Genomic DNA, 21369 nt, shown 5'->3' on the forward strand with positions numbered 1-21369 from the left:
ATTTAATAAGGTCCTCTACATTCCCCGTCCAGACGAAAAAAATGTTGTTGATTTAACGACTCCAATTTTTAATTGCACCAACGAATGGGTTGTTTTGATAGATATACGTTTTCTCATATCTAGCCATAAATAGTAAAGCTAGCTCTGGGGCGAACGGACAGGCAATAGCTACTCCGCCTGTTTGGAAATAAAAATCACCATCAAAATTGAAATAATTTTTTTTCAATGCAAAAGAGGCCAGCTTCAGAATAAATTCTGTGGGGACCTTCTGTGGTCTTTCGCGTGTCTCCAGGAAAAATTCCAACACATGAAGGCCTTCATCTTGTGGGATCTGGGTGTATAATGACACCACATCCACTGTCACTAGAAAATGGGCATTTTGTTCAAATTGAATTGATGTCAATTTATTGATAAAGTCTGTGGTATCTCTAATGAAGGGCTTAACCTCCGGTTGGTAGGGTTTTTGAAAAAAATCTACGTATTTTGCAATGGGCTCCAACAGGGATTCACACCCAGAGACTATTGGCCTCCCGGGTGGGGCACTCTCACTCTTATGTATTTTGGGTAATACACAGAATAGAGGTATCCTTGAGTGCTTTGAGATATTCCAATTCCTTCTTGCCCAAGAATCCTAGGTTATTACCATCATATAACATGGAATATAGTTGATTTTTTAGTTCCAATGTTGGGTCCTTCCTAATTCCCCTGTAGCATTTTAAATCGTCCAATTGTCTCCTGACTTCAGTGGTATAAAGTGTTCGATCCCCTACGACTATTGAGTCACCTTTATCGGCTTGCTTAATTATCACCGATGTATCTTTCCTGAGGTTCGTCAATGCTTCTGATTCTGCCTTTGTTGTATTGTATCATTTTTTTCTTTTTCTCCATGTCTGTTATAGCTGATAAGATAGTTCTCTCAAAAGTTAAAACTTCTTTAGGGATTTTGTTAGTTGGAGGTCATCTCTAAGGTTGCGAGTGACCTCAGAGGTGGCGATTTGGATGCTTAACTATCAAGAAGGGAAGCAATGCTCATTGTCAATTTCAACTCTGCTGTAGACGGGTTGAATGAGCTTACAGAGATATACAAACTAAATTAAAAGCATATAACAGTATTACACCATTGGCCTTCTATTAGTCAATCACAACCAAATGAATGATGATGGCAACACCCTTGCAGCCCATCCACTGAAAAATTTCCCTAGCCTAAAGACACGTGATGTGTAGAATTTTTGGCTTTTAGCGACTCTAACCATGCACAATTAACAGTGTCCTCTCTGGACCTCAACGGCAACATTGAGCGAGAATCGAGAACGTTATCACTCAAGGTCACCCGCCGTGATGAATCTCAGCTTCCTTTGAATTTAAACACTCTGGAGACCGTCTCTGTGAGAAGTTGGCCTGATATGCAGTGCTCACTATTCTAGTGATCACTATGTATCAGTCCAAACAACCCTTATTGATGATTGGTTGTAAGTCAACCTGATAGACCAGCTATCCCAGTAGCATGAACAAGAGCAGTCTTTAGGCTAAACTCGTGTTAAGCCAGCTGTTATACCATCACATATACCCCTTGAACACCAAATGAAAGGACACCACACAAGTTGTTATGAAAATAAAAGGATATTTATTTAGAACACAACAACCCTGGACTCTTTATGAGGACAGGGTGCTAAGCACAATACAAAGCTCTTAAAGAAATATTGAAAGTCGCACAATTTAAACAAATGCCCGAGGGGCACGGAAAACCATATACTACAAAAGTGGAATGCGAAATACTAGCAGGTAAGTAACTAGTCTCAAAGGCTTTAGGATCGCTAGGACTGGACTACTGAACCTTCAGATTACGAGCAGGAGGCCTAGGGAGATCGGGTGCAGAGTGTGCACTCTCACGCGGGATGCGGGACAAAGTCTATGGATGCTAGATTTCGTAAAGTTAGTGTTATCGGACGAATCCGACTAGGTAGAGCTGAAACGAAAAAGGAACTGGACACTTAGATAGTTAAGCTATGCTGGAGCACCGAAATGCTCAGGTTACCTAGTCCAGGGGCTGCGGCTGCATAGGGCTGAAAAGACGTCGGGATTCCTCGTTGCAGTCTATGGAACCTGAAAGAAGAAGTTGCTGGCAGGCGACCAGTGATGAAGTTCGATGTGATCCAAGCCTGGATCGATGATGGAGGATACCTGTAAGCAGAGGGGACCAAGTTCTGAATCACTAGCCAGTGATTAGATGGGCACCAGGATGGCACCGGACGAAGTCACCTCGACCAGGTGAGTGGGCGACGCTGGGCTCTGCAGTCTCTCGGACCAGGAGGCGTTGTCGGCGACCAGGATGGAGGTGCGAGCTGTCCCACGAAGGTATCTGCTGTCGACGTCGCTGGACCCAGGATTGGGGCAACAACTCTTGGCAAATGCAAGCCCACGCGGTGGACTCAAAATGGCGTCTGGAGTGGACCAGGAGGGTCCGGGGTGCTCCTCTGTTGGAGGGGAGCAAGGGCCAGTCTGGAGCAACCAGACCAGCGATGGAGATGTCGTCGTTCGTCGTCAAGAGGGCCACAAGCCAGCAGGCAAGTGGCCGGACAACGCGGTGAGCAGCAAAGAGCAGAAGGGCCCCGCGCAGATCTCGTGGATGCTGGGGTGCTGGACTTCGGTGCTGAAGCTGCTCAGGGTTAGGGCTTCTCAAACCCCAAAGCACTCACTCGAGGATCCCTCGGCGGTCGTGCTGGATAAGCTTAGTGCAGTTCTGAAGATGGCCGGTCCCTCGAGGTCTCGTCACACCCACGAATCTCAGCTGAGCTGACGATGTAGGTAGAGGTCAGAGGTGCCAGGGAAGCCGGGTCTCGTCGTGCTGGTCGGTCTGGTTCCGGAGGAAGGACGTGCAGCAAACCGCAGGTTACTTAGGTGGTGCCCGCAAATGCAGGGTGACTACTCCTTAGTCACAAGGGAGAAATCTTGAGAAGAAGTCTTGAGTTCCTTTCGTAGAAAGTAGTTTCAGGATTCAAAGATGATCTAATTTGGAAGGGTCCCCGCTCCCACCTTTATACTAAAGAAAGGGGCTGGTACGCGACTAGGTCCTGCCCATGGGTGGGACCAGGAAGGGGGGTGGTTACACCCCTCTCCCATGCCGGACTTTCCCCAGCTCAGGGGCTGGTGTGCCCCTGGAACTGGTTCTAGCCGGCAGATGCATAGTGAGCACCGGGGTGCCACTTGCAGTCACCTTCCTATTCAGCCCTGCCTACCCAGGATACACAAAACCCTGTCTGGGATGGTGCTAGCACCGCCCCTGACAGGAATCCCTTTGTCCAAGCTCTCCTCGCTGGAAGGACTCCCAGCAGCAGGAGGTCAGACTTGTGTCTGTGGTGGCAGCATCCATTTTGTGATGCTGAGGCTCGAGTTAATTTTAACCGGGGTTCACAGTTACATACATGTTGTGTCCCTCTAGAAGGGTGGAATGCTAACCCCGTCGCCAGAATTGGCGAGGGGTTAGTAATCCAATTCGTATGACACCTTACTCGACATGTTTTGATAAAGCGATACCAGAGTTGGCATATAATCGCGAGGATTATAATGCACTTAAGAGTATATGGTATGCGTTATCATGGAACAGCTATTAGGACTTGGTTCCGCAAGCTGCAAACGGGCTCAGCTCATGCCAGAGCACCATCTCACAGGATTCCAAGCACTCTGCCTTCAGGATTGTTAAGGCCTGCCATAGGAGTGACTGATAGGAATAAGAGTGTCCATTTTAGGGTTAGATATAGGTATACTATATCTACAGCAAGGGGTGATTACACCACCTTGCCCCAGCTGTCGTGTAGGCAGTTGTGTCAGATTTAGATGGCCAGCCAGGGGTGGCATAATACATGCTGCAGCCCCTGGTAGGCCCTGGGTACACCTATGCCCTGAGTTACAGGGTCTGATAAGGTGGCCCAGTACCAATTGGTAAATGCACCTAAGGTACACGTGTCAATTTAGTGAGAGAACAGCTAGGCTGTGGGTCTGATTAGCAGGCCCACAGCCAGGGAAGTCGTAAACCAGTGAAGCAAAAAGCAAAAATCTGGGGTGATCATAGGATTGCAGACCCTACTCTCCTACATGACCCCCCCCCCCCAAACTTTGGGACAATAAACTAACCTTGACCAGGTGAGTCTTCTTGCTCCAAGTGGAAATACCTGGAGAGCCCATCTGCATTGCCATGATCAGTGCCAGGTCTATGCTCCACTGTAAAATCCATCCCCTGTAGGGAAATGGACCACCTAAGCAGTTTGGGGTTTTCACCCTTCATCTGATTTAGCCACAAGAGGGGCTTATGGTCGGTCTGAATCTTGAAATGAGTGCCAAACAAGTATGGCCTCCGTTTCTTCAGGGCCCAAACCACAGCAAAGGCCTCCCTCTCAATAGCTGACCAATGTTTCTCTCTGGGGGTCAGCCTTCTGCTTATAAAAGCAATGGGCTGGTCATGACCATCAAAATTCAGTTGAGATAGAACAGCTCCCACACCCAACTCAGAAGCACCTGTTTGGACAACGAATGGTTTGGAGTAGTCTGGACTCTTTAGGAAAGGTGCTGTGCACATGGCCTGCTTTAGGTCATCGAATGCTTTTTGACAGCCTGCTGTCCACTGAACTTTCTTTGGCATCTTTTTACTTGTCAGGTCATTAAGTGGAGTCACAATTGATCCATAATTTGACAAATTTCCTGTAATAACCAGTCAGGCCCAAGAAAGCTCGAACCTGAGTCTGGGTGGTTGGAGGAGCCCAATCCTTTATGGATTGTATCTTGCTCTCCAGTGGCTGAACCTGGCCTCCACCTACAAGGTGGCCCAAGTATACAACCTGTCTCTGCCCTATCTGGCACTTTGTGGCCTTGATAGTGAGACCTGCTGCTTGCAGTGCCTCTAACACCGTCCTCAGGTGGACCAGGTGATCCTCCCAGGTGCAACTAAAGGCAGCTATATCATCAAGATATGCTGCACAGAAGTCATCCAGCCCAGTGAGAACTTGATTCACCAGCCTTTGGAAGGTGGCAGGTGCATTTTTCAAACCAAAGGGCATTACCACAAACTGATAATGCCCACCAGGGGTAGAAAATGCTGTCTTGGTCTTGGCATCCTCAGCTAACCTGTTTTGCCAATACCCAGCTGTCAGGTCAAATGTACTTAAGTAGTTGGCAGAAGCCAATCTATCTATTAGCTCATCTGCCCTTGGTATTGGGTGGGCATCAGTCTTAGTGACTGCATTGAGGCCTCTGTAGTCTACGCAAAACCTCATCTCTTTCTTACCACCCTGGGTGTGAGGCTTTGGCACTAGAACTACTGGTCTAGCCCAAGGGCTATCTGAGGGCTCAATGACTCCCAGCTCTAACATTTTCTGCGCCTCTGTCTTGATGCAGTCTCCGACATGATCAGGCTGTCTGTAGATTTTACTCTTGACTGGCAGACTGTTACCAGTATCAACCTCATGGGTACACCAATTGGTTTGACTGGGTGTCAGAGAGAACATATGTCTAAAGGATTGAAGAACTTGTTTGCAATCATTTTGCTGATGCTCAGAGAGGCTGCCACAAAAGACAACACCATCTACTGACCCATCATCAGGGTTCTGAGTGAGCAGGTCTGGGAGAGGGTCACTCTCCTCCTCCTGTCCCTCATCTGTGGCCATGAGCAAGCTCATGTCCTTCCTGTCGACATATGCCTTGAGCCTATTCACATGGAGCACCCTGAGGGGGCTCCTGGGAGTTCCATGGTCCACCAGGCAGGTGACCTCTCCCTTTTGCTCAATGATTGTGTGGGGCCCAGACCATTTGTCTTTGAGTGCTGCTGGGGCCACTGGCTCCAACACCCACACCTTCTGTCCAGGCTTGTACACAGTCAGGACAGCCTTTGGTCATGCCAAGCTTTTTGGAGTTCTTGGCTTGCCTCAAGGTTTTTAGAAGCCTTTTCCATGTACTCAACCATCCTGGAGCGTAGACCAAGTACATAGTCCACTATGTTGGTTGCAGGCTTTTTGAGAGGTCTCTCCCATCCTTCCTTCACCAAACACAGGGGTCCTCTTACAGGATGTCCATACAAAAGTTCAAAAGGGCTGTAGCCAACCCCCTTCTGTGGGACCTCTCTGTAAGCAAACAAAAGGCAGGGTATCAGGACATCCCATCTACGCCTGAGCTTTTCAGGTAGTCCATAAATCATCCCTTTTAGGGTCCTGCTGAACCTTTCAACAAGCCCATTGCATTGTGGATGATAGGGTGTAGTGAACTTGTAGTTGACACCACATTCCTTCCACATAGCAGTCAGATATCCTGACATGAAGTTTGCACCTCTGTCAGAGACAACCTCCTTAGGGAAGCCCACTCTGGAGAACACTCCAACTAGGGCTCTTGCCACAACAGGTGCTGCAGTGGTCCTAAGGGGAATAGCTTCAGGATACCTGGTGGCATGGTCCAAAAACCCAGTAAAAACTTGTGCTCTGATGCTGTCTGGGGTTCCATTGGACCAACAATGTCAATCCCCACTCTTTCAAAGGGTACCCCCACCACAGGCATTGGTATAAGGGGGGCCTTTGTTGTGCCACCTGACTTACCACTGGCTTGGCAAGTGACACAGGAGCGACAAAACTCCTTGGTATCTTCATTCATGTGAGGCCAGTGAAAGTGTGAGACAAGTCTGTCCCAAGTCTTATTCTGGCCTAAGTGTCCTGCAAGGGGAATCTCATGGGCCAAGGAAAGAAGGAAACCTCTCTGTGACAAGGGGAAAACCAGCCTCCTGTTGCACCAGGTTTGGGGTCTCTTGCTTCAGAGTAGAGGAGTCCATCATCCCAGTATACCTTGTGGGTACCTGTGGCGTTCCCTGCAGCCTCAGCAGCAGCCTGCTGTCTGAGGGGTTCAAGAGAAGGGCAGTCTAACTGTGCCTTTCCCAGGTCTTCTCTGGAGGGTCCCCCTGAACCCAGAAACTCAACCTGATCAGGTTCAAGTTCTTTAGGCTCAGTTTCCCTCAGCTCTTTGAGGTCAGCCTCCTCTGAGACTTGATCCTCCACCTGGGGCAAGGGGGAAGGCAATGCCTTAACCCTACTGCTCTTCTTCTTGGAAGGTGTCTGGTCCATTGTTCCAGGATCCAGCACCTGTTCAGTGGGGCATCTTCTGGCCTGTGACCTAGTCACAGCAAGCACATGTGCAGGCAAGCCTAACATTTCCATGTGAGTCCTCTGCTCCACTTCTGACCATAGTGATGACTCCAAATCATTGCCCAACAAACATTCAACTGGGAGGTCTGAACTAACAACAACCTTCTTTTGGCCACTTACCCCTCCCCAGGAGAAAGCCACAATTGCCATACTATGGTGGGTAGTGACATTGCTGGCATTGGTCACTAGGTAGTCTGTACCTAGTATGATCTGTCCAGGGTCCACAAAGTTAGGTGTCACCATTGTGACACTGGCACAAGTGTCCCTATAGGCCTGAGCCATCTTTCCATTTATAAAAGGTGTCTGCCTGTATTTGTTTAAAGTATTGGGACTTGCGTCAGGGGATATATCCATATCCCCTGTACAGACAAGGACAGCCTGAGTGAGTGTGCCAACTAAGTTGTCATACCCCTCAGATCCCAAGGTTAACCCAACTAATCCCTTGGGAGGTGCACTACCACTGCTGACTGCACTAGGGGGTGCAGGTGCCTTAGGGGCGGCAGTGGCAGGAGTTTGCCCTCCTTTCTTGGTGCACTCACTAAACCAGTGAGTTTTACTCTTACAGTATTGGCACCACCTTTTAGACTGGCCTTCTAGAGTCTTCTTCTGGGAAGCCTGTCCCCCACCCTCTTTGGTTTGTTGGGGGCCTGTCGAAGACTTCTGGTCATTTTGCTCATTCTTAGTGTTACCCTTCTGGTCTGCTTTCTTCTGACAACCCTGGTTCTGGCCCTGGTTCTGCTTAACCCTTGTTCTGACCCATCTGTCTGCCTTCTTTCCCAATTCTTGGGGAGAGGTCAGATCTAAGTCAACAAGGTGCTGATGCAACAACTGGTTCTGACAATTGTTTAAAATCTATTCCCTCATGATCAGATTGTACAATCCTGTATAATCAGTAACCTTACTGCCCAGCAACCAGCCCTCCAATGCCTTAGTGGCACAATCCACAAAATCAGACCAATCCTGAGACTGAGTTTTCTGGGTATCCCTGAACAGCAACCTGTACTGCTCAGTGGTTAAGCCAAACCCATCTATAAGTGTATTTTTCAGGACTTGGTAATTGTTAGCATCCTCAGCTCTAGTAGTGAGGAGCTTATCTCTACCTTTGCCTTCAAAGGAGAGCCACAAGACAGCTGCCAACTGACTGGGGGACGCACTGGACAGTGCAGGCCCTCTCCAAAGCAGTTATCCATTTGTGGATATCATCCCCTTGTTTAAAGGGGGCACTATCTTACTCAGGTGTGTAGTGTCTAAACTCCTGTCCTTTTCTCTAGGTAAAATGCTGCCACCAGTAGGGTCTACCCCACTCAATTTCTGTTCTCTAGCAAAGGCAAGTCTCTCTTTGGCCAGGGCAAGTTCTTCCCTTTCAATCCTCAGATTGACTTCCCTCATCTTAGCTTCACGCTCTCTTCTCTGAGGGGATGTCATCCCTCTGTGAGAAGAGGTCTGAGAGCCATTGGTTCGAATGGATCTGTTAGAGCCTCTGGATAGAGACCTATCTCGTCCATTCCCCTTGATAAGCCTGCCCGAGAGTGGCCCTGGGGGTCCCCCAAATCCATTCTCATGCCTGCTTAAGTTTGTCCTGGTGAGTCTACTGACTTCTACCTGACCCTGGTCTGCCTCATCCCCTGACACTTCCTGATCCTCCTCCTCTCCTTCACTAACTGTTCCATTGAGATGGAGGTCAGGGTCCCCAAGGGTTCCCTCTAAGGGGGGCATGTTCCCATCTGGATTAGAAGGGTCTGTGTTAGCAGTCCTTCTGGCATCATAAGTCTCTAAGAGACCAATCAGGAATGGGATTGTAGGGTTAGAACCCCGTTTTAGCTTCCTGGAGGTACACACTTGTCTCATTTCCTGGAAGCTAAGAGCTGCATATCGTGAAGTGACCTGTGGAGGGTCCACTGACACAAGGGGGGCTTCTGAGTTCCCTCCTTTGTCCGACATGCTTCTAGTGTGGTGTAAGTGATGCACCTACCTACACTATTTGTTTGCCTACTGATCCCTTGCTAAGAGTTGTAGTCAGGGTGTGCTAAGCCCTGTTGAACTACAACAGCTGGTTCAGTAGAACTCAGAGTATTCTAAGCTAAGTTATATGTACCTTGGTACTTATGTGATCTTTCAAATGATATTCTTAGGATACGTGTGGTAAAACAACAGCAAGCTCAAATCCCACCGCTGCCACCAATGTGAGAAGTTGGCCTGATATGCAGTGCTCACTATTCTAGTGATCACTATGTATCAGTCCAAACAACCCTTATTGATGATTGGTTGTAAGTCAACCTTTTAGACCAGCTATCCTAGTAGCATGGACAAGAGCAGTCTTTAGGCTAAACTCTAGAGGGCGTGTTAAGCCAGCTGTTATACCATCACATATACTCCTTGAACACCAAGTGAAAGGACACCACACAAGTTGTTATGAAAATAAAAGGATATTTATTTAGAACACAACAACCCTGGACTCTTTATGAGGACAGGGTGCTAAGCACAATACAAAGCTCTTAAAGAAATTCTGAAAGTCGCACAATTTACACAAATGCCCGAGGGGCATGGAAAACCATATACTACAAAAGTGGAATGCGAAATACTAGCAGGTAAGTAACTAGTCTCAAAGGCTTTAGGATCGCTAGGACTTGACTACTGAACCTTCAGATTACGAGCAGGAGGCCTAGGGAGATCAGGTGCAGAGTGTGCACTCTCACGCGGGATGCGGGACAAAGTCTATGGATGCTAGATTTCGTAAAGTTAGTGTTATCGGACGAATCCGACTAGGTAGAGCTGAAACGAAAAAGGAACTGGACACTTAGATAGTTAAGCTATGCTGGAGCACCGAAATGCTCAGGTTACCTAGCCCAGGGGCTGCGGCTGCATAGGGCTGAAAAGACGTCGGGATTCCTCGTTGCAGTCTATGGAGCCTGAAAGAAGAAGTTGCTGGCAGGCGACCAGTGATGAAGTTCGATGTGATCCAAGCCTGGATCGATGATGGAGGATACCTGTAGGCAGAGGGGACCAAGTTCTGAATCACTAGCCAGTGATTAGATGGGCACCAGGATGGCACCGAACGAAGTCACCTCGACCAGGTGAGTGGGCGACGCTGGGCTCTGCAGTCTCTCGGACCAGGAGGCGTTGTTGGCGACCAGGATGGAGGTGCGAGCTGTCCCACGAAGGTATCTCATGTCGACGTTGCTGGACCCAGGATTGGGGCAACAACTCTTGGCAAATGCAAGCCCATGCGGTGGACTCAAAATGGCGTCTGGAGTGGACCAGGAGGGTCCGGGGTGCTCCTCTGTTGGAGGGGAGCAAGGGCCAGTCTTGAGTAACCAGACCAGCGATGGAGATGTCGTCGTTCGTCGTCAAGAGGGCCACAAGCCAGCAGGCAACTGGCCGGACAACGCGGTGAGCAGCAAAGAGCAGAAGGGCCCCACGCAGATCTCGTGGATGCTGGGGGGCTGGACTTCGGTGCTGGACCTGCTCAGGGTTAGGGCTTCTCAAACCCCAAAGCACTCACTCTAGGATCCCTCGGCGGTCGTGCTGGATAAGCTTAGTGCAGTTCTGAAGATGGCCGGTCCCTCGAGGTCTCGTCACACCCACGAATCTCAGCTGAGCTGACGATGTAGGTAGAGGTCAGAGGTGCCAGGGAAGCCGGGTCTCGTCGTGCTGGTCGGTCTGGTTCCGGAGGAAGGACGTGCAGCAAACCGCAGGTTACTTAGGTGGTGCCCACAAATGCAGGGTGACTACTCCTTAGTCACGAGGGAGAAATCTTGAGAAGAAGTCTTGAGTTCCTTTCGTAGAAAGTAGTTTCAGGATTCAAAGATTATCTAATTTGGAAGGGTCCCCGCTCCCACCTTTATACTAAAGAAAGGGGCTGGTACGCGACTAGGTCCTGCCCATGGGTGGGACCAGGAAGGGGGGTGGTTACACCCCTCTCCCATGCCGGACTTTCCCCAGCTCAGGGGCTGGTGTGCCCCTGGAACTGGTTCTAGCCGGCAGATGCATAGTGAGCACCGGGGTGCCACTTGCAGTCACCTTCATATTCAGCCCTGCCTACCCAGAATACACAAAACCCTGTCTGGGATGGTGCTAGCACCGCCCCTGACAGGAAACCCTTTGTCCGAGCTCTCCTCGCTGGAAGGACTCCCAGCAGCAGGAGGAGGTCAGACTTGTGTCTGTGGTTGCAGCATCCATTTTGTGATGCTGAGGCTCGAGTTAACTTTAACCGGGGTTCACAGTTACATACATGTTGTGTCCCTCTAGAAGGGTGGAATGCTAACCCAGTCGCCAGAATTGGCGAGGGGTTAGTATTCCAATTCGTATGACACCTTACTCGACATGTTTTGATAAAGCGATACCAGAGTTGGCATATAACCGCGAGGATTATAATGCACTTAAGAGTATATGGTATGCGTTATCATGGAACAGCTATTAGGACTTGGTTCCGCAACCTGGAAACGGGCTCAGCTCATGCCAGAGCACCATCTCACAGGATTCCAAGCACTCTGCCTTCAGGATTGTTAAGGCCTGCCATAGGAGTGACTGATAGGAATACGAGTGTCCATTTTAGGGTTAGATATAGGTATACTATATCTACAGCAAGGGGTGATTACACCACCTTGCCCCAGCTGTCGTGCAGCCAGTTGTGTCAGATTTAGATGGCCAGCCAGGGGTGGCATAATACATGCTGCAGCCCCTGGTAGGCCCTGGGTACACCTATGCCCTGAGTTACAGGGTCTGATAAGGTGGCCCAGTACCAATTGGTAAATGCACCTAAGGTACACGTGTCAATTTAGTTAGAGAACAGCTAGGCTGTGGGTCTGATTAGCAGGCCCACAGCCAGGGAAGTCGTAAACCAGTGAAGCAAAAAGCAAAAATCTGGGGTGATCATAGGATTGCAGACCCTACTCTCCTACAGTCTCGAACTAGCGAGTGGAATCAGCCACACTACATCGATTAAAAGATCTTGCATTAGGATCTGACTCCATTTACATGTTAACTTCTACGACTGTTTATACAAAAATGTGCAACGAGATAGGGGACTCGAACCATGAAGCGGTTTTGTTTAAGAAAACGTCATTTCCCATGAGCCTTCGCATTTGGACTCGCCCGATTGCAATCGATTACAGCGTGATTTAAGCTACTATGTCATAGGCAAAAAGACTATTGGAGCACATCATTGCATGTGTGTACCAGATGCCTAATAGCCAACTCATTTGCCAGTTCATCCAAAAGGTGTTTTCAAATAGATGTTGCGTTATGCGTTGGAAGTGCTCCACATAAAGTATAGCCTTCCGCAGTCGTTTTTCTGAGCGTGCAATTTAATTCACACGCTGACCCCATCGATCAGGGATGACGAGCGGCATTTGAAGGTAAAAAATCCCCTGCAGTCTGGTTTTTTAGTTTTCCAGATGGCATTTCCAAACAGTGTGTACAACGTCTGTTTGCTTTCACCTAGGCGTATCAGAGTGCCGCCATCTACGAGCCTCCGATTAATTTCAGTAAACAAGTAAGTCACTGTGCTGACATCACGTATGGCTCCATGGGCGTGTGGGTCTTGTTGAGAGTCTAATGAGCTTTCATTTATTGATTTAGTTGCAGATCTCTGACAAAGTCTAGAATTCAGAAGTGCATGGGTGTGTTTGGACTGTAGTAAGTATAGCTGTGCAATAATGGACAGGTAGAGTGGTTTCACGAATTACCGCTGTTCACAGGAGTAACTGTAAGGTCTTGTGTCTCTTTATTGTAGTGTTGAGCGTCGGCTAAAATCTAGCCAGGCTTCGCTGTGTGAAGGTAAGCGGCAGTAGCCAAGAGGTGCAATGTTGGGCTTCATGATGTAACAGAGCTAAGGTATTAAGTAAGGTTTTTGTTCTTTTCCACAGCTTTGGGTCCTGATGAGAACTCCCTACCAAATTGGAGTTCGAAACACATAGACCAGTGTTTGTAGAGCCATAAGATTTTTTTATTGAAAAACATCGCTCCAAACGAACAAGTTACTTACCTTCGGTAACAATATATCTGTAAGAAACAGTAGTTAGTATTAGATTCCTTACCTTAGAATATCCCCAGGCGTCGGACTGGATCCGGAAATTTTTGCGTAGCAATACCCCTGCGTGTCGTTAGGCGTCGTCTCTGGCTCCGCGTCCGTTGTCGGCGTCGTCTGCTCCGGAATGACGTCGGAGTACTTAGACGCCGCCCAGACGTCAATTCTTAGACACAGCTTTTCCGCGCCAGATACGCAGAGCCATGCTAGAACCAACACTGGTGCCAAGAAACTAGGGCCCTGAAAGGGGATGACCTCAACCCTAAGTATCAGTTCGCAGAACGGGGAGGATGGGTGGGGCGGTAAGGAATCTAATACTAACTACTGTTTCTTACAGATATATCATTACCGAAGGTAAGTAACTTGTTCATCTGAAAGAAACAGGTTAGTATTAGATTCCTTACCTTAGAATAGATACCCCAGTAATACCAACCCTGGTGGTGGGTCTGCGAACCAATACTCACACAAAGAAAGTCCTGGAGGACGGAACGGCCAAAGAAGCCATCCCTCCGGACTGGACTATCCAGGCAGTAGTGCCTCGCAAAGGTGTGCAGCGAGGCCCACGTAGCCGCCTGGCAAATGTCCTGCAGGGGGACTCCCCGACCCAGGGCAGTAGTAGCCGCCGTGGCCTGAGTGGAATGGGCTCGCAGCCCAACTGGAGGCTCCTTTCTAGCCAAGGAGTAGCACACCTTGATGCATAGAACGACCCACCAAGAGATGGTCCGCTTATGCACCGCCTGTCCTTTCTTCGCACCCACGTAGGCAACACGAGTTGGTCATCCACCCGGAACTGGCGTGTGCGATCCATATAAAATGAAAGCGCACGTTTTGGGTCCAGACGATGGAGCCGCTCTTCATCCTTGGAAGTATGCGGAGGCGGGATGAAGGAGGGTAAAGTGATGGACTGCCCGATGTGGAAAGCAGAGACTACCTTGGGCAGGAAAGATGGTTTTGTACGCAGCACCACTTTGTCCGGATGCACAGACAGGAAAGGGGGCTTGCAAGATAGAGCCTGGAGCTCACTCACTCTCCTGGCAGAGGTGATGGCAACCAGGAAAGCTGTCTTCAAGGTGAGAAGACGGAGAGGACAAGAGTGAAGCGGCTCAAAGGGAGCGCACATCAGGAAAGTAAGAACCAGGTTCAAGTCCCACTGAGGCATCACAAAAGGAACAGGTGGAAACATGTGCGTGATGCCCTTCAGAAAATGAGTTACTATAGGGGACTTGAACAAAGAAGGTTGATCAGGCAGCCTTAGGAAGGCAGGAAGGCAGAAAGGGCAGAAAGGTAGCCCTTGATAGTGCCCAGAGCAGAGCCCTGCTGGGCAAGAGAAAGAAGGAAGAGAAGAACTTCAGAAAGAGGGGCAGAAAGGAGATCCACAGCCTTTGCTGTGCACCATGCCACAAATATGTTTCACCGGCAGGCGTTTACCGACTTAGTGGAGGGACGCCTGGCTGCCAGAATAACAGTACAAACTTCAGGAGGCAAGTCAAATGGCCTCAACTGCAGCCGCTCAATCTCCAAGCATGGAGGTGGAGACTGGACAGGTTCGGGTGGAGGACCGTCCCCTGCTGCTGCGACAGAAGGTCCTCCTGAAGAGGCAGACAGATCGGGGGACCGACTGACATATTGAGTAGCTCGGGATACCAGAACCTTCGAGCCCAGTCCGGAGCCACAAGGAGGACTTGGGCCCGGTCGCGCCTGATGATCTTCAGCACTCTGGGCAGAAGTGGTATAGGCGGAAAGGCGTTTAACAGACCGCAACTCCACTCGCAACGAAATGCGTCGCCGAGCGAGTGCCGCCTTGGAAATTCCAACGCGCAGAACTGATGACATTGTGCGTTCTCTTCGGTGGCGAATAGATCTAACCAAGGCTCTCTCCACTGCAGAAAGATGCCTTGCGCCACGTCCGAGTTCAGACGCCATTCGTGATCCATCGAGCACTGTCGGCTGAGTTCGCCTGCCCTGGCGTTCAGAGAACCTGCCAGGTGTTGAACCACCAGGGTCACGCCCTGATGTTCCAGCCACTGCCAGAGCCGCAGAGCCTCTTGACAGAGGGTCCAGGACCCCACACCGCCCTGTTTGTTGCAGTACCACATGGTGGTGGTGTTGTCCGTGATCACCTGCACTGCACTCCCTCGGACTGAGGGGAAGAATGCCTTCAGTGCCAGACGAATCGCCCGCAGCTCCAGAAGGTTGATATGGAGCTGGGACTCCGCCAGAGACCAGAGGCCTCTGATCTCCGCCTCTCCCATGTGGCCTCCCCTGCCCTGGAGGGATGCGTCCGTCACAACCACGTGCTCCGGTTGGGGAAGGGAGAGGGATCTGACGTTGACCCAATCACGGTCCGTGAGCCACCACTGCAGCTGTCTCGCAGCGCCCTCCGAGATCAGGACATGGTCGGACAGGTTGCCCTGATGCTGGGCCCACTGAAACTTCAGGTCCCACTGCAGAGCCCGCATCCGCCACCGGGCGTGCTGCACCCGAAGGATGCAGGAAGCCATCAGCCCCAGGAGCTGCAGCGTCAACCTGACCGAAACCCGGGATAAAGGCTGAAAGATCGGAATCGGAGCCTGAATGTCCCGGACTCGCTGCTCGAGAGGATAAACCCGAAACTGCGCCGAGTCCAGAACAGCTCCGATGAAGAGGAGCTTTTGGGAGGGGCACAGGTGTGATTTCGGCACGTTGATGGAAAACCCCAGCATGTGCAGGAGATCCGCCGTAATCTGGAGGTGGTTGACGACTGTTTGGGGCGAGCCCGCCTTCAACAACCAGTCGTCGAGGTAGGGGGAAGACTGAAACCCCTGACCTGCGCAGATGAGCTGCGACCACCGCCATCACTTTCGTGAACACCCGTGGGGCACTGGTAAGGCCAAAGGGGAGCACGGTGAACTGAAAGTGCTCGAGGCCTACCGTGAACCGCAGGTAACGTCGATGGGCCGGCAGGGCGGGGATGTGAAAGTAGGCGTCCTGCAAGTCCAACGCCACCATCCAGTCTTGCGGGTCTAGGGCAGAAAAGACCTGAGCCAAAGACAACATCTTGAACTTCTCCTTCCAGGGGAAGCCATTGACGTTCCGTAGGTCTGAGATAGGGCGTAGGCCCCCTTTGCCCTACTTGGGTACCAGGAAGTAGTGGGAGTAGCAACCACACCCTACTTCTGGCCCGGGAACGCTCTTGATGGCCCCCTTGGCCAAGAGGGCCGTAACTTCCTCCTGCAGAAGTCGCAAGTGGTCCCCCGACATGTGGTGGTACTGCGGTGGCATGGCTGGAGGGGCCGCCTCGAAGGGGGAGAGTGGGAGGGAGTAGCCCCTTCGGACGATTTGCAGCACCCACCTGTCCGATGTGACTGTGCGCCAGTGGAAGAGGTGATGGCGGACCCTGCCCCCCACTGGCGTCACATGGGCCTGAAAACTCGGAAGGTTTTGAGGCAGATGCTGCGGGAGCGGGTGCGGACTGGCCTCGCCTTTGACCCCGACCGCCTCCCCGGCGGTTTCCACGGCCGCCGCCGCGCTGAAGATTCTGTTGCGGCGTTTGGCTGGCGGTCCGTGTGGGGACGCCCCTTCTTTGGCCACGAAAGGAGCGAAAGGCACCCATTTGCTGGCGCGGGCCGATAGGCCCAACGACTTGGCCGTAGCCATGGAGTCCTTAAAGAGCTCAAGCGCATAGTCTGCCTGGTCGCCAAACAGGCGACGGCCATCAAACTGAATGTCCGGAAGTGTAGCCTGGACATCGGCCGAAAAATTGGCGCACCGTAACCAGGCGTGGCGTCGGACCGCCACTGTCGTGGCCATCACTCTGCCTAGTGTCTCGGTGGTATCCAGTCTGCACCGGATAGAGTACCGTGCCGCATCTCGACCCTCCACTAGGGCTTGGGCGAGTTTAGCCCTGACCTCCTCAGGGATTTGTGGCAGCACATCCGCAACCGTGTCCCACAGGGTGTGGGTGTAGCAGCCGAAGAGGCATGCGGTGTTGACGGACCGCAGTCCCAGACTAAGGGATGAGAACACTTCCCATGGGACCAGGATCTCGAATGGCGCGGGGGCGACTGCCGGAGCTCGGGCCGCTTGCGGGACCGCTCCCGCCTAGCCTTCGACGTCAGGGCTCAACAGTCAGAAAAGGAACGGTCGTCGAGGCCTAGGCATTGCAGACTTCAGTCGACTACACTTCGAGCAGGGTTTGAACCCGGGCATCCCTACCGGCACCTGAAGAGTCTAGAACGACTTGAAGAAGATCAAAAATGATCAAAAAAGTTTTAGTCAAAAAGTGACTAAGGGGTAGAGCTTCTCCGGATCTGCGCTAGCTGGCGCGGAAAAAAGAAGAACTGACGTCAGCGTGCATGGGCGGCGTCTAAGTACTCCGACGATGTCATTCCGGCGCAGACAACGCCGACGACGGACGCGGAGCCAGAGACGACGCGTAACGACGCGCAGGGGTATTGCTACGCAAAAATTTCCGGATCCAGTCGGACGCCTGGGGATATTCTAAGGTAAGAAATCTAATACTAACCTGTTTCTTTCAGATTTAAGAAAATTACACAAACTTAATGTCTATGGCTATTGTATAAAATTGTAATTAATATTCAGCTGTAAATAATTGGTGTGTGTGGATGTCAAGTGGATAAATGGTTGATTGGTTGAGACTGTGTAATGATTGATGGTGAATATGTACAATTCAATGTTTTATCAAATTGTGGTATATGTTTTGTAGATGTTGAAAATGTAAAACATTTGGTGAAATTTAACCAACAAATGTATTGCTAATCAAAATAAAATAAATGATTTATTCAGAGTGAAGCACAAGTCTCACATTCACGTTGAATTTAGTTGCAATGTGTAGTTGAAAGAGAAGGTAGAAAAAGAATAGTATTGGCGATTGTTCTGTTATCTATTGGTCAGTGGCTTGGCCTTACTGTTGGGAGCCCAAACCCAGTGGTACTTTTTTCGGTCTGGCATTTCATGGACAGTCACTCCATCTGCAGGGTTGGAAGGCTCCTTTCCTCTTAGTAGGCAGAGGTGTCTAGTAACTTCAGGTCAGAGGAAAAGTTGTTTCCAGCAATGCAGCACTTCAGGTGACATCCCCTCACCTCTGGGAAGTTTGTTGTTAGGCAGACATCGACTGATTGGGGCGTCATCATAATCCGAGTACTCTGGGAGCATTCTCTTTGTAGGTTAAAGGGAACTTGGAACTGTGCCAGTGGCTCACACTTTTATGCAGTCAAAGTAGTGCAAAAGTGGATCCACCCTCTGCACCTTCAGAACTGGTTGGAGTCGGTTTTCCTTTCAAGTGTCCTTACCAGGCAGCTCTCCAGACAGACTTTTTGCAGAGTGGACTTCCTCACAGCAGGGTAGTCTAGAGTACTCACAGCAGAGGCATAAATATGTGCGCTTTCTGCATGTCACTTGACAGGCGCACTCAGAGGAAAAACAAAAGACTGGCTTCACCTAAAGGGTCGACTTTCACTTTGAACAATAGACACTGCAGTCCTATCGCCACACACACCATCTACCAAATAGGAGTGTCATAGGAAGGTTAATCAGTAGACCCTTTAAGCAAAAGGCAAATTCGGGAATTTCTAAAGGAGCCTCGTCTCCTCTGTGCCCAGCTCCGCGTCTAGGTCACCTCCCTCCACCTCAAAGGAATGTCTGCAATACACTTTCTACTGGCTGCCCAATCTCACCTCCATGTTGCGCACAGGAACATGCCACGGTCTACCAAAATAGAACCCAAAGACCGCCATTATTCTAGCTCACTCGTACACATATGTACCACACATGCCACATACACAAGGATGCACAATATATACTTGGGATGTTAGCCATAGGTTCTGGGATAAGGACGGTAACCTTCAACTTCATTGACAGGTAAAAAGGTCTGGCCACAACTATGGATTCACGCAACAATACTCGCTGCCACTCCCACTCTATGTTAAACCCACAACATAATCCATAAAATGAGGACATACTTAGTGTGCCCCTCTACATCACGGACAAGTCCAGGATCACACTCATGTCAAGGGAAAGGCCTAGGCCTCTAAACACACTAGACTAATGTTAGGCTAGGGCCACCATGAAAACCCATGATACCAGATACGCTCTGGACGACAGGAAAACAGAACCGTACACTATGCAGTGGACGCTCCGGTCCCAAGAGGGGGGTCTCCAAGTTAAACATCTTACAGGATACCTCAAACAAAAGGTTCCATAAGACCATGTAATCATTCTTTGAGTCCAAACTATTCTCCACGGAAGAGTGGCTGCCTACCAAACATCAACCATATAGGAAGTTTCTCTTCAAGCAGAATATTCATTATGTGCCGAATTCAATGACTTGACAGAATAGTACAATTTCTTGATTCTTTTGACACTAAAGGGGAGAAACCATTTTTTTCCATATATTAAAATCAAAACTTTTCAAACCAGAGCTAATTTTACAATATTCTACGTGAATACTGTGTACTTCAATTTAACTATAGTCTTTTGTTAAATTGTGTTCACTGACACACGGTCAAGACCTCCCCCCATAAAAAATGCTCAGATGGTGTTGCAGCTGAGCCAGGGATGAGGAATTACTATCACCAGATACTCAGGACATATTGTTTGAGGTCAAGGACAAAAGGTTATCATGTTTAAATCTGCTGGACACGAAGGCCCAGCATTCAGCAGCATTAACTATTTTTATCCCAGGTTACAATACCTTACAGTAGGAAGAAGGGATGTCTGCAACTAAGTCATGATTTGTGCCCATATGTGTAAGTTGTGTGTGAGAGAAAAAGAGAGAGAGAGAGGGAGTGTGAGCGAGAGGCGGTGCGCGCGAGAGGCGGTGCGCACAAGAGGCGGTGCGCACAAGAGGCGGTGCGCACAAGAGGCGGTGCGCACAAGAGGCGGTGCGCACAAGAGGCGGTGCGCACAAGAGGCCGTGCGCACAAGAGGCCGTGCGCACAAGAGGCCGTGCGCACAAGAGGCCGTGCGCACAAGAGGCCGTGCGCACAAGAGGCCGTGCGCACAAGAGGCAGTGCGCACAAGAGGCAGTGCGTGTGAGAGACGAATCATTTAGTAAACATATTAGATGCATGCAAATATTTTTTTTAAAGAATGGAGAATCAGTGTCAACATAATATGGGCCCAGGACATTAAATTAGGGCCCTAAAATTCTTCAAAGTGCTCTTACAGTATGTCCTTGCATTTGTGCTGATTTCTAACTAAGAAAATCACAAGTGATTATAGAACCAGATCTGGAAACAATATTCCTAGCACTTTTGTAAATTCCATTTTCAAATAAGAAAATCTCCACGCTACTATTTGCTCATGTGAAATTCTGCGTAGAGGTGTTGGTGAAATCCCTGAACAATACAGGTTTGTAGGCGTGCACAGACTCGCATAGGATTTTGATCCAGGAACCAACAAAGACAGGTGGATTTTTTCTTTCAGTTTTCAGGACAACTATATTTCTGAAGCATCCCATTCCTTGCACCAGTAGATATTTTACAAAATTTCCCACCTCAGGCAGCAAGTAAAAGAATGAAAGATGACAACGCTATTGCTCATACTCTGCAATTGACTCACAAAGCATTGAGCTTCTCAACTTTGGTAGACAAATCTCCTTACCTTCTCCAGGGACTTCAGCACACTCTGCCTTTCACGCAGCTTCTGAATGCTTAAAGCAATTTTATGTCGGGCTCCCTTGGTCACATTCTGTAAAATAAAAGTATCAGATTCAGTGTCAACGATCCCGCCATGACAACAGGTAGGATATAGACAGTGAGCCTGACAGACTGAGGAACCATCTAAGCTGAGCAACTATCTGGCATAAAGACAATGAATCACTGTAAACGTGTCTTAAAGAAGGCTGTAGAAATTGAATCGCCCACAGTAAAGGAGAATCCCTTGAAGAGGATAACAATACTTCTAGTGAATACTATACCTTCCTTCCTATGCTGTACCTTATGAATACTAACCGACTATTGGGCTACAATTAAATATTTTCTCACCCAGCAATACCTCAGGAGCATCGACAGGTGGCACCATGCTGGTTTATCTGTAGCTTAAGCCCCAAACATCATTGCATTATAGTGAATGTATAGTGATCTGTTGTGCTGGCTTCAGTTCCTAGAAGCTTTTCAGCATTCCAACGAGGTGTACAGTGAGAAACCAAAATGGCTTTATTAACAG

At 49.5% G+C, this 21369-nt stretch overlaps 1 protein-coding gene across 4 annotated transcripts in view; it reads right to left on the reverse strand.

The window, feature by feature from the left end:
• SAMD4B (sterile alpha motif domain containing 4B) overlaps window positions 1-21369 on the reverse strand; it is a 1107967-nt gene that overhangs the window by 547069 nt on the left and 539529 nt on the right. For all 4 annotated transcript variants that reach the window (XM_086938873.1, XM_086938871.1, XM_086938870.1 and 1 more), the window contains exon 6: window positions 20806-20892. In XM_086938873.1, coding sequence (XP_086794999.1) covers window positions 20806-20892 — 87 coding nt within the window. The remainder of the gene's footprint in view (window positions 1-20805; window positions 20893-21369) is intronic.

Source organism: Lissotriton vulgaris, chromosome 9, assembly GCF_964263255.1.
Source record: "Lissotriton vulgaris chromosome 9, aLisVul1.2, whole genome shotgun sequence".
Taxonomy (NCBI): domain Eukaryota; kingdom Metazoa; phylum Chordata; class Amphibia; order Caudata; family Salamandridae; genus Lissotriton; species Lissotriton vulgaris.